General features: G+C 40.2%; 1 protein-coding gene across 1 annotated transcript in view; it reads left to right on the forward strand.

The window, feature by feature from the left end:
• LOC127662820 (carbohydrate sulfotransferase 15-like) overlaps positions 1 to 17,611 on the forward strand; it is a 30,031-nt gene extending 12,420 nt beyond the window's left edge. The window contains exons 2-8 of the mRNA XM_052154178.1: positions 10,266 to 11,115; positions 11,587 to 11,926; positions 13,110 to 13,253; positions 13,625 to 13,781; positions 13,946 to 14,102; positions 16,243 to 16,390; positions 16,835 to 17,611. Of these exons, the coding sequence (XP_052010138.1) occupies positions 10,687 to 11,115; positions 11,587 to 11,926; positions 13,110 to 13,253; positions 13,625 to 13,781; positions 13,946 to 14,102; positions 16,243 to 16,390; positions 16,835 to 17,019 (1,560 nt within the window). The 5' untranslated portion in view covers positions 10,266 to 10,686 and the 3' untranslated portion in view covers positions 17,020 to 17,611. The remainder of the gene's footprint in view (positions 1 to 10,265; positions 11,116 to 11,586; positions 11,927 to 13,109; positions 13,254 to 13,624; positions 13,782 to 13,945; positions 14,103 to 16,242; positions 16,391 to 16,834) is intronic.
• Positions 17,612 to 20,146: the final 2,535 nt, after the last annotated feature.

Consider the following 20,146-nt stretch of genomic DNA (forward strand, 5'->3'; position numbering starts at 1 on the left):
ATAGTCAAAAAATTTAAGCTTTTTACTTTTCAGGGCACTGTGACGGTGATGTGGTTTATTTCATTTTCTTTATGTGGATTGACAAATACAAGTAAGCCATTTGTTGGTTGATTACACCTCATAGTGTAAATTCTGTGGCTCTGTGCTTTCAAAACATGTTTGAGCATTCTGACCAATCCGACAAAGAAACATTGGCTTGACCAATGGCATAAGTTTGGGGTGGCACAATCGGTTTATCTGACCAATGGCAGATGGGGGAAGTGTTCAGAAATCTTGTTCAAAAACATTAATTATTAGTGTGCTTGCTAACCCAAACACCACTATTGCTCAAACAAACCCTTCAACTGAAGTATTGAACTTTGGTACGTAACTCATCCCACACTGTTTGAGCTATGGACATTTATTGTTTGAAGTTCATAACGCAAGTTCGGGAGGAGCATATTAATCAATCATGTACAAGTGCTATATAAACTGTAGCTTGCCTACCTCTCCTATGATTTTTTTCGAGCATCTTGTTACACATGTACAGGAAGCCATGTATTCTCCTCAACCCGAGAGGCTACAACCTCAACTGACACGGCAATCTAGCTCTACTCCCCAGTTTACAATACCTCTAAACTGAACAACTAATTACATCGCTCCCATAGTCAAATGGACAGTAAATGGTCTGTGTCATGTTTTAGCAGCCTCAGATATCTAACCACCTGACGTTACTCCAGAATCACTTCAAATACCAGCTAATACGTCCATTCGCCATTCAGCTCAGGCCTCCACAGCCATCAAAATGGTCACTACTTCCTCTCAACAAACAGCACCAGCGCACGCTCAAGCTCTGCTCCAATCAGCTAATGCCCCGCTGTAGCATCGTAGCGCTCCTCCCCCACAGGTTGCCTTAATCTCTCAGTTTCCCCTTTTCTCTACCCACCTCCAACCTTTCCTGTTGACACTCCTTCCACAGTATTCTACCAAAGAATTGCCATCTCAAATCCCCACATACCTCCTCAAATGGCTCTTTCAAGCCCTCTTTCCTATTTTTCCCTTGGGCTAACCAAATGCTGCCTTCCACGGCAGTGCCTCACCAATATTTTTCTCATCCAAATTCCTCTCTTCTTCCTTCTTGCTTAGGAGCAAGTATCCGTATCCAAATTCTAGCAGAAATTCAGAACATTGTCTCCATAGACAGACCCCTTCCCAACGCCTTTGCTTCCATTTTCAGATTTGATCATCCAGTAAATCATTCCCTCAACTACTTGCATCATATTTCAACCAAATCAATATTTAATGCTGTCTCCCTCAATTCTCTCCAGACCTACTGGACTTTCTGGAAAAGCAGTTTCACATTCAACACAACTTTCATTTCATTTCTGTCTCATTTCAAACATATCGTGCCCGGGTCGGTATAAACGTACCTCTGCGGTACTCATTTTTTCCATAAATTAATTTATGGTCACCCATGCTCAGAAATAATTAACCCTCAAATCTCCCTTCAGATCAAAGGCATTCAAAAAGCTCAGCCCTCAAACAAAGTAAAACAGACCAGTCAAGACACGGACACTTCATCTATATTTTCAACATACCCACACCCATCCATCTGTTTCAATCTCTCTTCTTCTATTCTTCATACAGAAGAAACAGAGCCAAGGTCCCCCTGGATCCTCTCTTTATTGATGACTATAACCAAGCCGTTGTATGGCCGGATTGAAATCTTATCTCTTTCTCAGCCCAGTTACAATCATTACAATCTCTAAGCAATGTAAGAACTTCCAGCCAACCATCCAACCATTAAGAATGCCCATCTGTCAGTCCTATGGTCGTGACAGTCGGGAGAAGCAACACTTCTTTTTAGACCACTGCGTGAGGATGCCTCCGCAATTAGAAATATTTTATCTTTTCAGATCATTGAGTGAGGATGCCTCCACAATTAGAAATAATATATTTTTTCAATCCACTGCAGGGTTTCCCGCAGAAAATTTGTTAGTTAAGGTGGTGGGGGGATTGCATAACTCCTGACACAAATTAAGACAAATACTGAAGCTTGAGTCATATCTTTTTAATGATGTATTAGTTTGTCAAGGTAATAACATTACATCTAATAGTCCGTCAAAATGTGCAAATCTTATTACAATCACTGCTTATGGCAGAGCTGACACCTAGCATCGCTACAGGCTATCCTCCTTGGTTTAGAAAAAAACATTTCAAGGGCCCTTCGGTAATTGCACTCTTTTACGAGTGGACCATTTATGCATATTTTCATAAATAACATTTATGACCTAAAAACAGTCAAATAGCAAATGTTTAGTTTAGCAACTTACATCTTATCTAGCACTTGACCGACCAGTAAACTGAAGCGGCCGAGTCGCTCTGCTAAAATTTGCGCTGTGAACATAAAGCCCGCCTACTTTGATTTGATTGGTCATCTCAGATATTCTGACATTGACGAGCAGTGACAGACCAATGAGGCTCAGATGAACACACACACACACACACACACACACACACACACACACACACGCCGGCGCCACTAGGAAGAACGCGCTGATAACAAGACTGAAGCGAACACGAAGGCTTATCACATATTTAAAGATGGAAAGGGAGAAAACAGGACAGAGTAACACGGCGAATATCGCTCATATATATTTTTTTGACGACGTAGTTAAGGCGGCAGGCGTGTGTTGCTTAGGTGGCCGCCTTAGTTTCAAAGTGCTGCGGGAAACCCTGCACTGCATGAGGATGCCTCTGCGATTAGAAATAGTTTATCCTTTCAGACCACTGTGTGAGGATGCCTCAACAATAAAAATATTTTACCTATTCAAATAATTGCACGTGGATGCCTCTGCAACTAAAAATACTTAACCTATTCAGACTATCGCACGAGGTTGCCTCCAAAACCAATAATAATCGCACGAGGATGCCTCCGCAATAGGACATGTTTATTTTTCAGATCAATGCACGAGGATGAGTCCACATACAGAAATGCTTAATTTTTTGCATCTGCAACTAGAAATGTTTAATATATAATTTGCCTGCAGGAGGATGCCATAGTTTTTGCTATTATCGATCCTCCTCCGCATCCATGGTCGCCCAGCTCGTTCTTGGGAGGATATAATATTCCCAAGCTCCTATTTATGTCTTACCCTTCGAAGTCCATTCAAGGCTCTCTAATTATTTTGGGGGGAATCTAAGAGCTCTGTTTTGATTCGAGATTCAACTCAAACATGGACAGCACGGCAAATTAGTTTACCATTTTTCACTCTAAGATTATATGATCAAGTGAAGTAGTGAATTGAAGTTCCTAACGCAAGATCGGGAGGTGTTTGTTCATATAATCCCATTAATCAATCACTTTCAAGTGTTATCTAAACTGTAGTTCTCCTACCTCTCCTATGATGCCTTTTGAGCATCCCTCCTCCTCCCCATCTCCACCTTTAGCCAGTCCATAGCTCCACGTACACAGGGGGAATCTAAGAGCTCTGATTTGATTCGAGATTCAACTCAAACACGGACAGCACGCCACATTTGTTTACCATTTTTCGCTCTAAAATAATTTTTCATGTGACACATCCTGTGATCCCATGTTTAATTTTCAAGTGTTGCACTATAAAATGGGTTAAATATAGATGCTAACAGAAATGATCAGGGTCCAAGCAGTTTGAAAAAGTGGAAAAATTACTGCCAAATTGGAAAGAAAATATCTGTCAGGGGAGATTTTTTAGGGATTCTGACCACTATTGAGATTTTTGAAAAATCTACTTTTTAAAAATCTTCCAAGACAATTGGTCTGATTTACACAAATTTTACATGTAAAATCTAGAGACCTTCATGCCAAAAACCTATCAAAAGAAATAAGCCAATGAATTTTATGGTTGTGGCCAATTCAGGGATAAACCTATACCTTCTGAATGATTTGTAAAGGAAGAGAAATCATAGAGAGTTGGTGATGGGCTCTTTTGAATTGGTACTGTTCAATCCCTAACAACCATACAGAACACTCTAGCAAAATCCCGAACACACTGCAGCTGCTTATCAATGCACTAAACACACATATGTTGAGGCTAGTGCTGGAGAAATTGCACAATTCACATTTAAGGAGATTTGTATTATGTGGTTGGGCATTTAAGTACGTCAGCGTTGCATAAACATGATCAAATGTACCAATAGGAATGCACTTTGAAGAGCTCGTCACCTGTTGTTTTGATTGGCAGGTGTAATGAAGGGGCTTCTCAGTAATGATTCATGAGCTGTGAACTGCTGTGGCATTCCTGCAGTGAGTGCTCATTTCATCGCTAATGCATTCTCACGATGTCCCGGTCTCTATCTCTACTTCAGTAAAATTAATAATGAAGACAAGCTCACGGATAGCTCACTTCCCCATACATAGAGTAGGGTTTGTTATTTTGAAATGTATTTAAAATGACAGCACACGTCAGCCAAACTCCATGCTAAAATCTTCAGAAATGTAACGCTTGTTCTTAAAATAGATATCAACACTGACAACTTTGCTACGGTTTACCTAAAACATTTTTTGTTCAATACAAATAATGAGACCAGAATTATTGCAAATCAAAGTGACTATCTGTGATTATCATGTAATTTAAGGTTGGCATACACATACAAGCAGTCAATTTTCCATGGCAACACAGATCAATGACACCTACATCTCCATGGGAACGCACATGTCCTCCGTTGACTACCTTCCCTCTTTTTTCTTGCTTTTTCATTAATCTTTCTTCATTTCTCTGTCTTTGTCTTTCTGTCTCTCTGATTTATTCAAACCACAATTTTCATGTACAAATAGGAAATTATCTATAATTTACAAGCCTCATATCTATATAATAGTTCAGCATGGATTTAAGCAGTCTGTGTGGGCTTTGCTAGAGTAACATTTCTGTTAATGATCTCCCCAAGGTAAATGAAACCACAATTAGGCACTAAATAACAGCCCTGAACTCTCTGATGAAATGATGAAGCTCCCAAGCCATTTAAGACCATTTAATCTTCCAAAGTAAAAGGATGAAACCAATGATGAGCAAATAGATCTTTAGGGTTTAAAAATCCCTGGCCTAGAATTTCCCCAACTCTGCATATTCAGCAGTAATGTTAGTTTTACCTTGAGGAAAAAATGCTTTAGTTGTAGTTAATTTTTGTGCCGCCTGACCTGACAGAGATATTGGAGGAAGAGTCCTTGACTTAAATACATATGTTGAAATAGTGAAAGGCTTAAATAACTTATGCTAAGAGTTCTAAATATTAATTGACATATATTTATCAAGAATGAAACCATCTGTTTTACCAAAGACAACTAAAAGACACATTTTTAAATCCACTGGATTTTACAAACATCCATCTTAAAAGGATATTCGAACTCCAGTTCCAGCAGTATAACATTGCTTTAATCATAGTCATGAGACATTCACCTAAAATAACTTTAATGCATCTATTTGTTCTTAATAAATGCCTAAATCGAGGCATGCCTTTTGTTTTTCGTCTTTCATTTATTAGTAATCTTGTAATTTGATGTTTTCTTTAATCTGACCTTAACTCTGAATTCTGCTTCAAAATCAGAACACCAAAATAAAAGCTTTATTTTCTTGTCTTATCAAGTGCAATCATTTGCATAATTATATGTAACAAGGGCAACTGGAACAAACCAAAATGAAAAAAAAGACCTAAAGTGTCTTTATGTTTGCAGATGTTTTGATCTAAAGCAATTTACTGTGCAAGCACAGTTTATTGGTATATGTAATCCCTGGGAATCAAATTTACAGTCTTACCATTGCTAGAAGAGTGTTCTCAATGTGAATTCAGTGACATTTGGTCGAAAGTTCTTCAGTTGAAATCAGTCTGAGCTTATCAAACTTTAAACAACTGTACTCAGTGGTCAAAGCTAGAAATTATGTTGAAAGTATGGACACGTGTGAGCTCCAGTTTTTGGGTAAAATGTCCAGAGAGTGGCACCAAAAGCGAGTTGTAAAGCGCATTGTTTTTAGTTGTAAATTATGTTATAAAGTCAATTGGAATTCATATTATGCATATTATAATAACCATACAATGAAACCAAACCTCAACCCTAAACTTAACCATCAGTGGAGCAAACATTTAATCTTAAAATGCAATCCCTGAATGGCACCCATCATGATTATATAAACACAATTTCATCCTGGTTTCTAAGGGACAAGAACCAGTGTCTTAACATGCTATCAGTTATGTCACAGGCATTTAATAGATGAAAAGAATTGTGATGATATATGCCACTTTGCCGATGTCAGAGTACGGGAACATTTGATAGCAAAATGTTGTGAATATGTTGTTGCTAGTGTTATGTTTTAACAGTTGAGCAACAATTTTTTATCACAGTTTTTGAAACAGTAAATGTCTCCATAATGTAGTTGAAATAATAAAGTGCCTCTGAATGGTCCAACAGATGTCAGGGTATTGTGTTGTGTCTTTATTGTGTGTTTGTATTGTTGCCAAGAATGAAAGAAAAATAAATTCATAAAGAAAGATTAGAGACAAGGTAAGAGAGTGAAAGAAGAAAGGGAGTGGGGGGATGTCAAATAAAAAAATTAATCTATTAGCCAGCATCTGGTCTGCTCTGATCTTAATTTAGCATGTCCTGAAGCTATCATGTCTGAACGGATTACACACTAAACTCTTCAAAACACACATTATGTAAAAACACAGTGGACACTTTCCCACACTTACACCATATGCCACATACACTCTGTGGCCTGTGTGATCTTTCTGCCATCCTTTCTCTGGTGCTGATCCAAACCCCATCGTAATGGTATTGGCAAGTGTGTGAGACAGAAACTGATTCTTAAATATTTCTGACACCCCACTGCCTCAAACCCCTTTTATATCGTCAGGGTGTCCGTTTCAGGGCGAGTACCCAATGCGGAATAATTCTGCTAATTTTCAGTAAAGAAAAAGTAGTCCTTGGGACAAATGTTCCTGTTTTTGTTGGATTGCACTGCTTCTTTAGCCTTTTTATTTTCCCCATCTGTCTAAAATAAAATGAATTCCATAAATATTATATGTGTGAATTGATTTCTAGAAATTGTATTAATTATATATTTGTATAACTTTTGAAAGTTATATCAATGCCAGCTTGTTTTGCCATAAAAATGCTGAATTAAAGATAGTTCACCAGAAAATGGAAATTCTGTTATAACTGAATCGCCCTTATGTTGTTCTAAACCCATTTGTTATCCTTTCCTCACTGGAACACATAAAGGAGATGTTAGGCAGTATGGTGACTGAGGCTGTCATTCTGCCAAACACCTCATTCCCCGTCTGTCTCTCACTTCGACATTGTGTCGAAGAAGCGACACTAGGGGTCTCTCTTGAGCACCGAATATGACTCTGATCTATGAAAAAAGGCCAATGAGAAGTTGGCAGACAGTATTTGCATACCCCGCCCCCGGTCATACAGGTATAAAGGCGGGGAAATACGTCTAGTTCATTCACAAATGTTCTTCGGAGCCTATGGTCGTGTATGCAGTGAGCTGTGAGTCACACACCTGTTCCTCTTCCTCTGAGATGATTCTGCTCACTTCAGCGGCTTTCTCCTTCTCTGCAAGGCAGTGCAGTTTGCCCCTGGGCACTTCGACAGCACAAAACTTAAAAGAGTTTATCGTTAAAAGAGTGACAACAGGCGTTGTCTCGTGTGTCTGGGGTGCGATCACACCGAGGCAGCGTTTGTGGATGGTTCATGTTCTCACTGCGAGAACATGACCATGGCAACGTTGTGGTCGTGGCTTTCCTTCAACCGAAGGAACGCCACTCCAGCCGCCCCATGCGTCGCTCCTTCTTCCCACGGGATTGAGGACGATGCGGCTGGTGATGGAGGCGATCTGGGGACGGCAGCATGTGTGGTTCCACCGGGTACGTCCCCTTGGACCACCCGCCCCCCGGCACGCTCGTTGACTCCCGTCCGTGCTTGAGGCAACAGCAGCTCGCCTCACGGCCGGTCTGCCTATCCACGCCCCCCCCAGGTCCCGTTTTTCCCGGAGGTGCATTATGAGCTGACGACTTCATGGAGGGCACCCCTCTCCACTCGTCACAAAGCCACCTGCTCATCCGTTCTCACTACCCTCGAAGGCGGAGCGGCCCACGGGTACACGCCTTTTCCCCAGGTGGACGCCGCCACCCTGCTCCGCCTCAACCCAGGCCTAGCACCCTGCAGGAAGCACACGCCCCCCGTCTCACAGACCCCCTTAAGGACCCGGAAGGCTCCCAGGTGCTCCTGAGACAATCGACCCGGAGACCAAGACGTTAGCTCCGGAGCTGGTAAGCAGACCACTCCGTCCCCCGGTGGAGGGCCGGGAGGAGAATCTTTTGTTGAATTCATTTCATTTGCTCACATTATCAGTAAAAGAGCTATTTCTTAACTATTTTTTTCCTAGCTTAGTGCACCTAGCGCGGAGTTTGGACGCGTGGCTTTCACTTCCCAACCCGTCACGCAGGCTGGCCAGGACCATTCGACTTGGTTACGCAATTCAGTTTGACAGGCCCCCCCCCCCCTTCTTCGGGGATGTCCGCGGCGAAGTACATGGCGAACATGCCAAATCCCTGCGTGCGGAAATCACGACCCTCTTACTCAAAGACACGATAGAGCCTGTCCCTCCAACCGAGATGAAGAATGTTTTCTACAGCCCTTACTTTATCGTACCCAAGAAAGGTGGCGGCTTACGACCAATCTTGGACTATCGGCATCTAGATTGGTTCGCAGCGGTAGACCTGAAGGACGCGTATTTCCACGTCTCAATTCTGCCTGATCTGATCTAGCTGATCTACCATCTGCTGTCGTAGACACGATGAACCAAGCCAGAGCTCCCTCTACCAGGCAACTTTACGCCCTGAAGTGGCGCTTTTTTGCAAATTGGTGTTCTTTCTGGGCTGAAGACCCACATAGGTGCGCAGTTAGGTTGGAGGGGAGGCTGTCCTCTTCCACCTTGAAGGTGTACGTAGCTGCTATCGCGGCCCACCACAACGCAGTAGACGGCAAGTCTTTGTATAAGCACGACTTATTTATCAGGTTCCTAAGAGGCGCCCGGAGGTTAAATCCCTCCCGGCCAAGCCTGTTCACCTCCTGGGATCTCTCAGTGGTCCTCTTGGGCCTTCAGAGACCTCCCTTTGAGCCGTTAGAATCAGTTGGACTCAGGGTCCTCTCCCTGAAGACGGCCCTGCTGATTGCGCTCGCCTCCATTAAGAGGGTCAGGGACCTGCAAGCGTTCTCTGTTAGCGACACTTGCCTGGAGTTCGGTCCGGCAAACACTCATGTGATCCTAAGACCACGGCCGGGATACGTGCCTAAGGTTCCTACGACTCCCTTCAGAGACCAAGTAGTGAACCTGCAAGTGCTGCCCGGGAGGAGGCAGACCCAGCCCCTTTGTTGCTGTGTCCGGTACTTGCTTTGCATACCTACTTGGACCGCACACAGAGCTTTAGACTGTCTGAGCAGTTCTTTGTCTACTTTGGTGGGCAGCGGAAAGGGAACGCTGTCTCCAAACAGAGGCTTTCCTACTGGGTGGTGGATGCCATTTCATTAGCCTATCACACCCAGGCTGTGCCCCCCTCAGCGCATGGCATGATTTAAATTGGACCCCTAGTGTCGCTTCTTTGACACAACGTCGAAGCGAGCGACAGACGGGAAACGTCTAGGTTATGTATGTAACCTCCATTCCCTGATGGAGGGAACGAGATGTTGTGTCCTCCAGGCCACGTCGCTGAGCCGAGCCACTGCTGTGGCCGGAAAAATCCTGAATGAACTAGACGTATTTTCCCGCCTTTATACCCGTATGTCCGGGGGCGGGGTATGCAAATACTGTCTGCCAACTTCTCATTGGCCATTTTTCATAGATCAGAGGCATATTCGGCACTCAAGACAGACCTCTAGTATCACTTCTTCGACACAATGTCTCGTTCCCTCCATCAGGGAACGGAGATTACATACATAACCTAGATGTTTTGTGTTCCAGAGAAGTCTTTTGGCACAACATCATGGTGAGTAAACAATGACAGAATTTTTATATTTACTATTAAACTATCCCTATAATTGGCTTTTTATGTTACGCAAAATATGTTACATACTTTACATACTGGTTCAGGCTGCTAAGTGCTGGACCAGCATCCAAACACAACACATGCTGGTGACCAGCAGTGCTGGTCTTTTCAACACAGGAGACCTTGATGAGACTCAAATCAATAAAATCTCTTTGGTATAATGGCTTTGTTTGCTGTAACACTCTTTTCCTTTCTTACAGGAATATTCCATTCTGAGATCTGAGCTGTTGAATGGGCGTTTGTACCTTGACAACATCTGTGTTTTGTTTCTATGTTAACCCTGCTGCCTCTGTGTAATCTGTGGCAGCTAAATTAAAGGAGTACTCCGATCGTCTCCCACACGTCTTGCCCCTTGCCACGTGTGCTGGAAACCCAAGCAGTCAGCTTGCTCATTCCACTGTTTGTCTCTCCTCCCACAAGCATCCTATTAAAAACAATGGCCTGAAGCCATACAACATCTGCTGTATGAAATGTTGTGATTTCATTGGCAAAACAGGGCTCTTGTGGGTTATTCAGTACTTCAAGCAAGCGATGTAGATGTGATGGGGCAAACTTCTCCCTACAATAACTCACATCAATGGGACTCACTTTATACGTGAAGCAGATACAATTAAAAGAAAAATGAACCAGAATTATGGGCTTCTCAGTGCTCCTTGTGAAAAACTGGAACCTGCATTTCTCAATCTGGACAACAGGTGGACAAAGGTGTTGACTATCATAGACAACAACAGAGTGCAGCACCAAGCATGGGGACCCTCGATGCTTGGGTCTGTACGGAAAGTCAAAATTGTAACTTTCCTTTTTGGGCTTATTGTCACCGTTTTCATCATGGCTTCCTACATCTTGACGAGAGACCAAAAGGGGCTCTTTCTTACTCCATCACCATTTCAAATCACAGTATTGTCTCAACCAACACATATGGCCCTTGATATGTCCACAGTTACAGACTACACTGTTGTGAGAGAGGTTGTGCGAAGCATTGTGGCCAAAGTGGATTTTAGCCGTAAAAGAGTGCCTGACCTTGGAGAACTTAGAGAGAAAGAGCCACAGGTGTGTGCAATTGAATTATATTGTTTAATATTTAAATAATAACAAATTTAAAGCAAACATTTTTATTCTCATCGGCTGAGTTTGGGACTCAAATGTGAAACCACATACTGTGTGTTCATACATTATGATAATGCCAAATTAAGAGAAAGTTCTGGTAGTGTAGAATTTGTATAGAGATTCAATAAGTTTTGAAGGATGGAAGATTTGCAAGTAATTTTACACTTACAGTTGGAAAATTAACCTATATTCAAATTCGATTTAAATTATTACACATTCTTTATATATATATATATATATATATATATATATATATATATATATATATATATACTGTATATATACATATACATATAATTTATACAGTATATATAATGTATCAAATGTACATGCCCTCATAAATAATTGTTCTACGGTCTTATAAATATCAATTTGCTAGGAAAAAACTTCTTTCCTTCTCTTTCTCCTCCCCAGATATTTTCTGCAATTCCTCACAAATTTCTTCCCTATCTCAAGAATCCTTGCTGGTACGAAGAATTTTTTGGGAATATTACAGCAGATCCCTATGGGAAAAACATGTATGCTCTATATTCAAAGCGCTTCCAAGCTATTTATGACCACCTGCGCAGAGCTTTTCCGGTTCACCTTCACCAGCATGCCGGGAGACATTACCGCCTGCGTTGCCTACCCTTTTTTTACATTATCGGCCAGCCCAAGTGTGGGACCACGGATCTCTACGACCGGTTACGGCTACATCCTGAGGTCCATTTCACCACTATGAAAGAACCACACTGGTGGACGAGAAAGAGGTTTGGTGAGTTCAATGGATTTCAGATTCCACTGTGATTAAGAAATCTAAGAGTTTAAGATGTACATTTTATGCAACATGAGACAGAAATCAACATATTGCTTCCGAAAGTTCATGCTCTCTGAAATCAGCCATATTCAGTCCAGTTATTGACAAGTGCCATCCCCCATTAGACATTTTGCATCAATTCTATGTGATAACATTTCCCTTTAGAGCTACTTATAGCACATTGTGTGAGCTCATTGAACCAGGAAGTAATGATGTACACATAAACTGCTTCGAAGGTTGCATTTTCACTCTAAAATGAAAGTTTAACTGTACAAAAAGTTAGGTTTAGGGTTGGGTTTGGGAAATTGAGTTAATAAAATATGAATTTCTTGTTGAATGTATTACACAATTGAAAACTAAAAATGCAACTCACTTTTTGCGCCTCAATGTGGAAATTTTCCTCAGAAACTGAAGCTTAAATGTGCCTATGACCAGCTAAGCGCCACCCCTCAGTTGTCAATCAACCGCTAAAACGAGTTTACATTTTGCTGGTTTTGAGTGGCTGTAAAGGAAAAATTTTAAAAAGCAGATATACCTGTATACACAAGCATGAGAACTTCTTCATTGTGGCTGAAATCAACATGCAGGGACACTTATGAGAAGCACGAACATCAGCAGCTCAGGTTAATACTGACATTTCTGCTCGAAATGTTGCTTTTGTGCTTAAATTAAATTTCAGCTGCATTTGGGAGCAATAGCACACAGTTTTTTCACTTTCTTTGTCTATTCTGACTTTGTTGTGCTTTCATGTCATGCAGTAACACACTGACCTAGTGATTGATTGAGTCCTTCCCCTCCAAATCCGATTACAAGTGGTCACAGGAAATGCATTTAAGCAACCAGGTGTAAACAGCAATGTGTCTCACCTGACCACATGTGATCGGATTACCCAAGATGCATCTTTATACCAGGTGTAAATGGTGTCTATATGTTCAACAGCACTTACAGCTTTGTACACCAGGGGTGGGGTAGATTCCATTTTCTTCTTTTGCAGAGCATCTGCTTAATTTACACAAATCATTGGGTTTTATCTCATTTAATTGATTACACAATTACATTTCACAGTTACTGCAGCCCTCTAATTCAGTTTCAAGCTCATTTACATCTGATTTTAATCATACTTTGTTTCCCTTGGTTTTAGGTATCATCAGGTTGAGTAATGGTTTTCATAACCCGTACCCACTGAAAGATTACCTAGATCTCTTTGACCAAGCAGCCAATCAGATTCAGGATCTCTTGATTAGCAACTCCTCGAAAAGCCCCACAGAAGTTGACATCATAATTGGTAAAGTTTTTGCCTTTCCTAATGCTTTACTGTTTTAATTTTATTATTATTATGAGACAGCTCCTATTAGAGTCATGCTGACTAGCAAAACAAGATTTATTTTCCATTAGAGATGCTATGGTGAAGTTTTGCCCTCTGTATTTGTATTTATTTTTTTGTATACTGAGGCCTGAGAAATTAAAGCAGCATCAAACAACCCATTTAAATCTAATCACTGATATAATTTATCTACTTATGGCTTACTAATGCACATCTTAAAATGAAATATGTAGTTGGTTGGAATGAAGCAGGATTCTCAACTTTTGCTAATAATCAGACACTTAAATGAACGTTGTGTGTGTAGTGTCTTATTTACCTTTATTGATTGGCAGGTGAAGCAAGTGCATCCACTATGTGGGACAACAATGCTTGGGTTCATTTTTATGACAATGGCACAGGGGTGGAGCCTCCTTTTTTGGTGCAAGACTTCATTCATGCTGTCCAACCAGATGCCAGATTCATTGTGATGCTCAGAGACCCAGTAGAGAGGTACTAATCCAATTTCATGTCCTATTAACAACTCCAACTTCAAATCAGATTTACAGTGTTATATTACCCTGTATGTGAGAAATTAACTTTAGACTACTTTTATCTCTAATCATAAATCTGTGCATTATGGTTGTATGTGTGTGTATTTGTGTGTGAGAGAGCAGACTTTACTCAGACTATTTATACTTTGGCATGACCAATAAATCTGTGGAGGATTTTCATGATCGAGTATCAGAGTCGCTGCAGCTGTTTGAGGCTTGCTTGGCCGAGAGTTCCATCCGTTCCTGCATTTACAACACCACTCTCAACAACTTGATGCCAGTGAGTGTCACTGCAATATGAAATCTGAACATCTGAATTTGCATTCACTCAAATTCGATGTAAGTAATACAGGCTTGACTGTATCATTAGGGTCATATAATTTATACAGTATGATTTTTTTTTCTCCAATTATAAAGTTTTTATGTCAAAGTCATACTTAAACATAAACTTCAGCCAGCCACTTCTAATGTATTCATTTGTACAATGTCACAAAGTTGCAGAAGTCCCAAACAAGATTTTTTTTGCAGCTTAGTTTCAATAAATGCTCTTTTTGGACTAGATAGTTTTACATTTTCCATAGGACATCAATGTCTTTTATATTAAAAGATTAAGGAATATTTGATTCCTCGTGATATGTCCCCTTTATTTTACAAAAATGTTATCCGATCCTTTCAAATAGAGATGGATATGTTTCACCAAAGCATCACAGTCTGTAAATCTAATTTTGTCAGAGAACCGAGGGCATCTGTCATGTCATGAGCCAGATCTCATTCAGTCTGATATGATAAAATTGGTTCAGCCTCCAGGTCCATCTGTATAGATAGTATAGACCTACCAGGAGTTGAGCTGTTCTGGCTGTTCCCCAAAGCTGTGTGGTCAGGGGATGATTCAGATCTGGAGAAGTATGTTGGAAACTGAAATTAAAACAGTTTAAAAAAATGGTATTGCCAAAAAATGTAAAATAAATTGTCTGCTTGGGTTTGTTCACCACATAATGAAAATTCTCATCTCATCATTTACTCACCCTTTTGCCATTCCAGATGTGTATGAATTTCTTTCATTTGCTGAACACAAACAAATATTTTTTGTTCAGTCTATATAATGCAAGTGAATGGCTGCCAAAATGTCAAAGCTCCAAAATCAACATAAGGACAACATAACAATACTCCAGATGACTCTTGTGGTTAAATCCATATCTTCTGAATTGATATGATAGGTGTGAGTGAGAAACAGATCAATATTTAAGTCCTTTTATTTCACTTGTTCCTTCTGTTTTTGGTGTTTCACATTATTCATGCATATCGCCCCCTACTGAGTAGAGAGGAGAATGTATTATAAAAAAAATTACTTAAATAATTTTTTAAGTGTTTCTCACACACACCTATAATATTGTGTATGAACACATGGATTTAACCCCTAGAGTCATATGAATTACTTTTATGCTGCCTTTATGTAGATTTTGTATGACATTCACTTGCATTTTATAGACCTACAGAGCTGAAATATTCTTCTAAAAATCTTAATTTGTGTTCTGCAGAAGAAAGAAAGTCATACACATCTGGGATGGCAGGAGAGTGAGTAAATTATGAGATAATTTGTATATTTGGGTGAACTATTCTTTAAACTGTATTTTCTTGTATCATGTATGTTTGATTATGGCCTGGACAAAAGCTGGCTGATGCATCAGCAAAACCCTGTCTATTGCTGAATAAAGGCTGCTTACTCTGGTAAATCTTATGTACCTGTGATACAAAACCAAATTGTATTGACTTGTTTTATAATATACTGTATCAAATAGTAATATAGACCAGGTATATAGACCAGAAAATATTAGAAAAAGCTACGTTTTAAAATGATTTTGTAAACAATAGTAAAATATGATATACTGTAAAACAGAAAATAATTGACAGATTGCCTCTGTTTACTCTAACTGCTGAATTTTCTGTTGAAACTTTGGGTCCATCTGTTGGTGAAAACATGAAATTAAATTCACAATATCTTTAAAATGAATAGTTTAACCAATAGTGAGAATTCTGTCATCTATATTCCCTCTATTGATAGAAATCCATATGTTGTTTTTTTCTTCTTCTGTGGAACACAAAAGAAAATGTTAAACACAATGTTCAGAATGAAAGTGAACGAGTTCTTGGGCTGTCAAACAATAAAAAAGGCCAAATAAGCTCTATAAAATATATATTATAAAAGTGGTCCATATGACTATATTCCAAGTCTTATGAAGTCCTAGGATTGTATAAGAAATTGACCAGAATGTATAAAGCCAGCATAACATATTTGTTAAACCCTTTTTGTAAATTGACAAATTAATGACGAAAGTCCTAGATTAGTTCTCTGGGGAGTTCTCTGGGGAGGGCACCAATGACTGTGGGGTTTAACTGTGTTTCACACCTGTTTTCTGTAGGTGAGGCTTCAGGTTGGACTGTATGTCATGTACCTGCTGGACTGGCTGAGTGTTTTCAATAGGGAGCAAATTCTCATCCTACGATTGGAGGATCATGCTGCCAACCGGAAAAACACCATGCGGAGAGTCTTTGACTTTCTACAGTTGGGTGAGTCACTTTTCATGTTTTCCATTAAATGTGCATGCTAATGTGTATCTGTTTGCTTAACCTCTGAAGTCTTCATAAGTATGTAAGTTTACCATGCAAATCTCCCCATGTGCACATTAGTGTTGCCAACCATCCTGTATTAGATAGGATGTTATTTTTTTACTTACTCTTTCAAGTCACTTTGGGTAAAATTGTCTGTTAAATGAATAAATGAATAAATGTAAATGTAAATAAATGTATATTTCAAGGTAATATAGATCTGCCTAGTCTCAAGTGTGCATCTAATTTGCTTATGTTTGTGTCCATGTGTGTGATTTCGAGCAGATCATACCAATACTGCCACATTATTCCACCTCCTGTCCCACAGGTGGTAGATAGATGGCAACCCTAGTGTACCTGCACTTACATGTATTTATGTGTGTTTGTGCTTCATTGACTGTACAGGACCTCTTACTCTGCAGAAGGAAGCAGACATCACTAAGAGCCCCGCCTCCAACACCAGAAGACCAGCCAATCGTAACCTCGGCCCAATGTTGCCTATAACCAAGGAGATCCTGCAAAGCTTCTACAGGCCATTTAACCAGCGTCTTGCTCAGGTGGTCAGGGACCATGCATTTCTGTGGACGTAGCCCTGACGAACAAGGATTAAACAGACATAATGTACATTGTGAAGAGGCTCAAATTTAGACTTGTTCTTAGACATTTTAGGCCTGAGCTGTGTGGCTGTTATCACCTTTGGACATTTGTATTTTTTTGTCAATTATATAACGAAAAATAAGTTTGTTTTTTTGGTTATCTGGTGCTGGACACTGTAATCAATGCACTTTGATTCTGTGAATGTATTTTTTGTCACTATGACCACTGAGAAAGTGGCATTAGCAGGACAAAAATGTAAATACACTCATGAAACAAGAAATAAAAGACAGTATTGTCAATGCTTGTGCTGTTGCAGCGCTAATCCCTCAGAGTTTAGCTCAGAAGAATGTGATATGACCCATTGCTGTCTGAAAGTGTGACATGGGCTACTGTTCTAATATGACAATTTAAATATTGCTCTTTGTTTGCCAACGTCTATGCCTTTTTCATGGCAAAATCCAGGTTAAAATATAATAATATGTAAAACAACTAAAAACATGTACATTAGATGTTTAAGATCCATTTTTAATAAAAAAACAAAAATAACCAGAGAACAAAATTCATAATTAACATTCTGGGAAAATGAAGCCTGATGCCACTGTGATGTAACTTGATGATCTTATGCTGTTGTGACTGTATCGAGATCAGTATAACTTTGATATATTCCAACTAAAATCTGCCTAAAATCTCCTTTTGTGTTCCACAAAATAAAGGATTAGTTCACCACAAAAAATATAAATAAATCAATACAAATCTCTCATAATTTACTCACCCTCATGCCATCCCAGATGAATATGACCTTCTTTATTTTGCAGAACACAAAATACAATTTTTAGAAGAATATCTCAGCTCTGTCTATCCTCACAATTTAAGTGAATGTTGACCAGAACTCAGAAGGTCCACAGAGCACATAAAGGCAACATAAAAGTAATCCATACAAATCCAGTGGTTAAATTAATGTCTTCAGAAGCAATGTCATAGGTCTGGGTGAGAAACATAAATATTTTTTCATTACACTTTCACTTCTACATTCTGGTGTGGAAGTGACTTTCAATTTCTCATTCAGCCACCTACTGGTTGGGGCTGGTCAATGGTGGAGAAGTGGAAATCCTGCTGTTTTTACAAAAACAAAACAAAACAGGCAGCTGTGTTTGCCAGAATAATTATGTATAAAATACAGTAAAAATGTAAACAACTTTACAGAACAACCTGTAAATTATACTGTTTAAAACTGTTGTAATTTATATGACCATGCTGGCACTGTTCTCTCTCCCTGGGTCATCCATCTTAGGGGTGCTTAGGAGCCTTCTGGGTCCTCGTGCCAGGCCGTGAGGCGGGGGGCGTCCGCTTCCTGCGGGGGGCTCTACGCTGGGGACGAGAACTGGGCTTCGGCTGTGGTGGAGCCACCTGGGCTTTCGCTGCTGCAGGGGGACGCCCTTGGCGAGCAGACGGGGTACGAGATCTACAGGGGAGGACGGGGGGTTACAGTCCAACCCGATTCTCGCAGTGGCCTGGGCAAGCATAGCGGTCAGCTCTGCATCGGCCTCAGAATGGGTCGGCAGACATGAAGGTGGCAGCCCAGTTGAGTCCTCGGCATCTTACATCGCCAGTGCGCTCTCCGATGCAGCGATCGAGAACTCATTCTGTTCTCGAACCCTGTAAGAGATGTTAAGCTGGCCACGAGGTGAGTTGTTCTCATCTCAGAACTCAACAGGGGCAAACGAGCATTCTGGGGAATGGGAGTTCCGCAGAGATTTACCCTGCGAGGCTGCACCCATTGAACTTCCCAAATCAACTCCAGAGCCAGCCAGGCTGGCTTCGTACCCATAGGTAGAAGGCGCAGTGCTGGGGTGGGGGCGGCTGGAGTGGCTTTACCCTGGAAGGAAAACCGCAACCGCAACGTTACCATGGTCATATTCTCGCAATGAGAACATGAACCATCCTCAAACGCTGTCTCAGTGTGATCGCTGCTCAGACACTTGAGGCAGCGCCCGTGGCCATCGGAGGTGGAGAGATAACATCAGCATCCAGGAATAACACAAAGACGGAAAGGCATCTTTATAAATACGTGTCTTTAAAAAGATGTTCACGTCAATGTGCTTGCTCTTAAAGAAGAAATATAGTCTTTTAGCTGAAATATACTCTCTTAGTAGTGCTCTCAAAGCATTCAGGGGTGCAATCTGCACTAGGCGTGCAGAAGGAGAGAAAGCCGCTGGAATGCGCCGTATATCCAACAGTATACTCTTCTTCGAGGTGAATGAAACAGCAGTAGAATTCAGCTCGCTGATACACAACTGCTTGTCTCCTAAGAAAAAATCTGAATGAGAGTGGGCATTCCTTCTCCTTTTATATCTGTATGTCCGGGGGAGTGGCATACAAATTCCACTTGCCAATTCCCATTGACTCAAAGATTGAGGTGTTTCAGGGCTCTCAAGGGTGACACTAGTGTCACTACATCGACACAACGTTGAGTGAGTGACAGAAGGGGAACTTAATATTAACCTTCTGAAACTGTAAAAATCTGCCTTTTGCTTTATAAGGAATTGTTAATCACTGTAAAAATGACAGAAGAACACATGATGGCATGAAGTTCACCAATAGTGGCTCTTCAAGGAGCAATGACTAATAAGCATGTAGAGAGTGTCAAGTGACAAACACTTACCGTTAGGGTAACACGTGAAATTTAAATAATGCGGTAAACATTAAGTAAACTACATTAAATTTAAAACAGAACACCCCAATATATGTAACTGATAATAAAAATAAGAAGAAACATAACTACTTCAATAAATTAAAATTAAATATGATGGGTCATGGCAGGGAATTGTGGGAATGCCCAATTATTGTTTTGTACTGTAATTTCAACAATAATTTACTGTAAAAAGTACATGTACTCTCTTGTTAAACATAATGTCAATTTTTACCATTAATTATACAGGAAAATCAAAATTTTTACATCTACAATGTTTTATTTTTTTTTATATTTGTATGTATTGTCTTTAAAAAGTAATAATAATAATTTACTGTATATTTTACAGTTAATTCTCGTTAACTTTTTTCCTGTATTATTTTTACAGTCTTTTACCATTTTTACAGTGTAAAAAATTACTAAAATATTGA

The sequence above is a fragment of the Xyrauchen texanus genome, chromosome 22 (assembly GCF_025860055.1).
Source record: "Xyrauchen texanus isolate HMW12.3.18 chromosome 22, RBS_HiC_50CHRs, whole genome shotgun sequence".
Classification (NCBI taxonomy): domain Eukaryota; kingdom Metazoa; phylum Chordata; class Actinopteri; order Cypriniformes; family Catostomidae; genus Xyrauchen; species Xyrauchen texanus.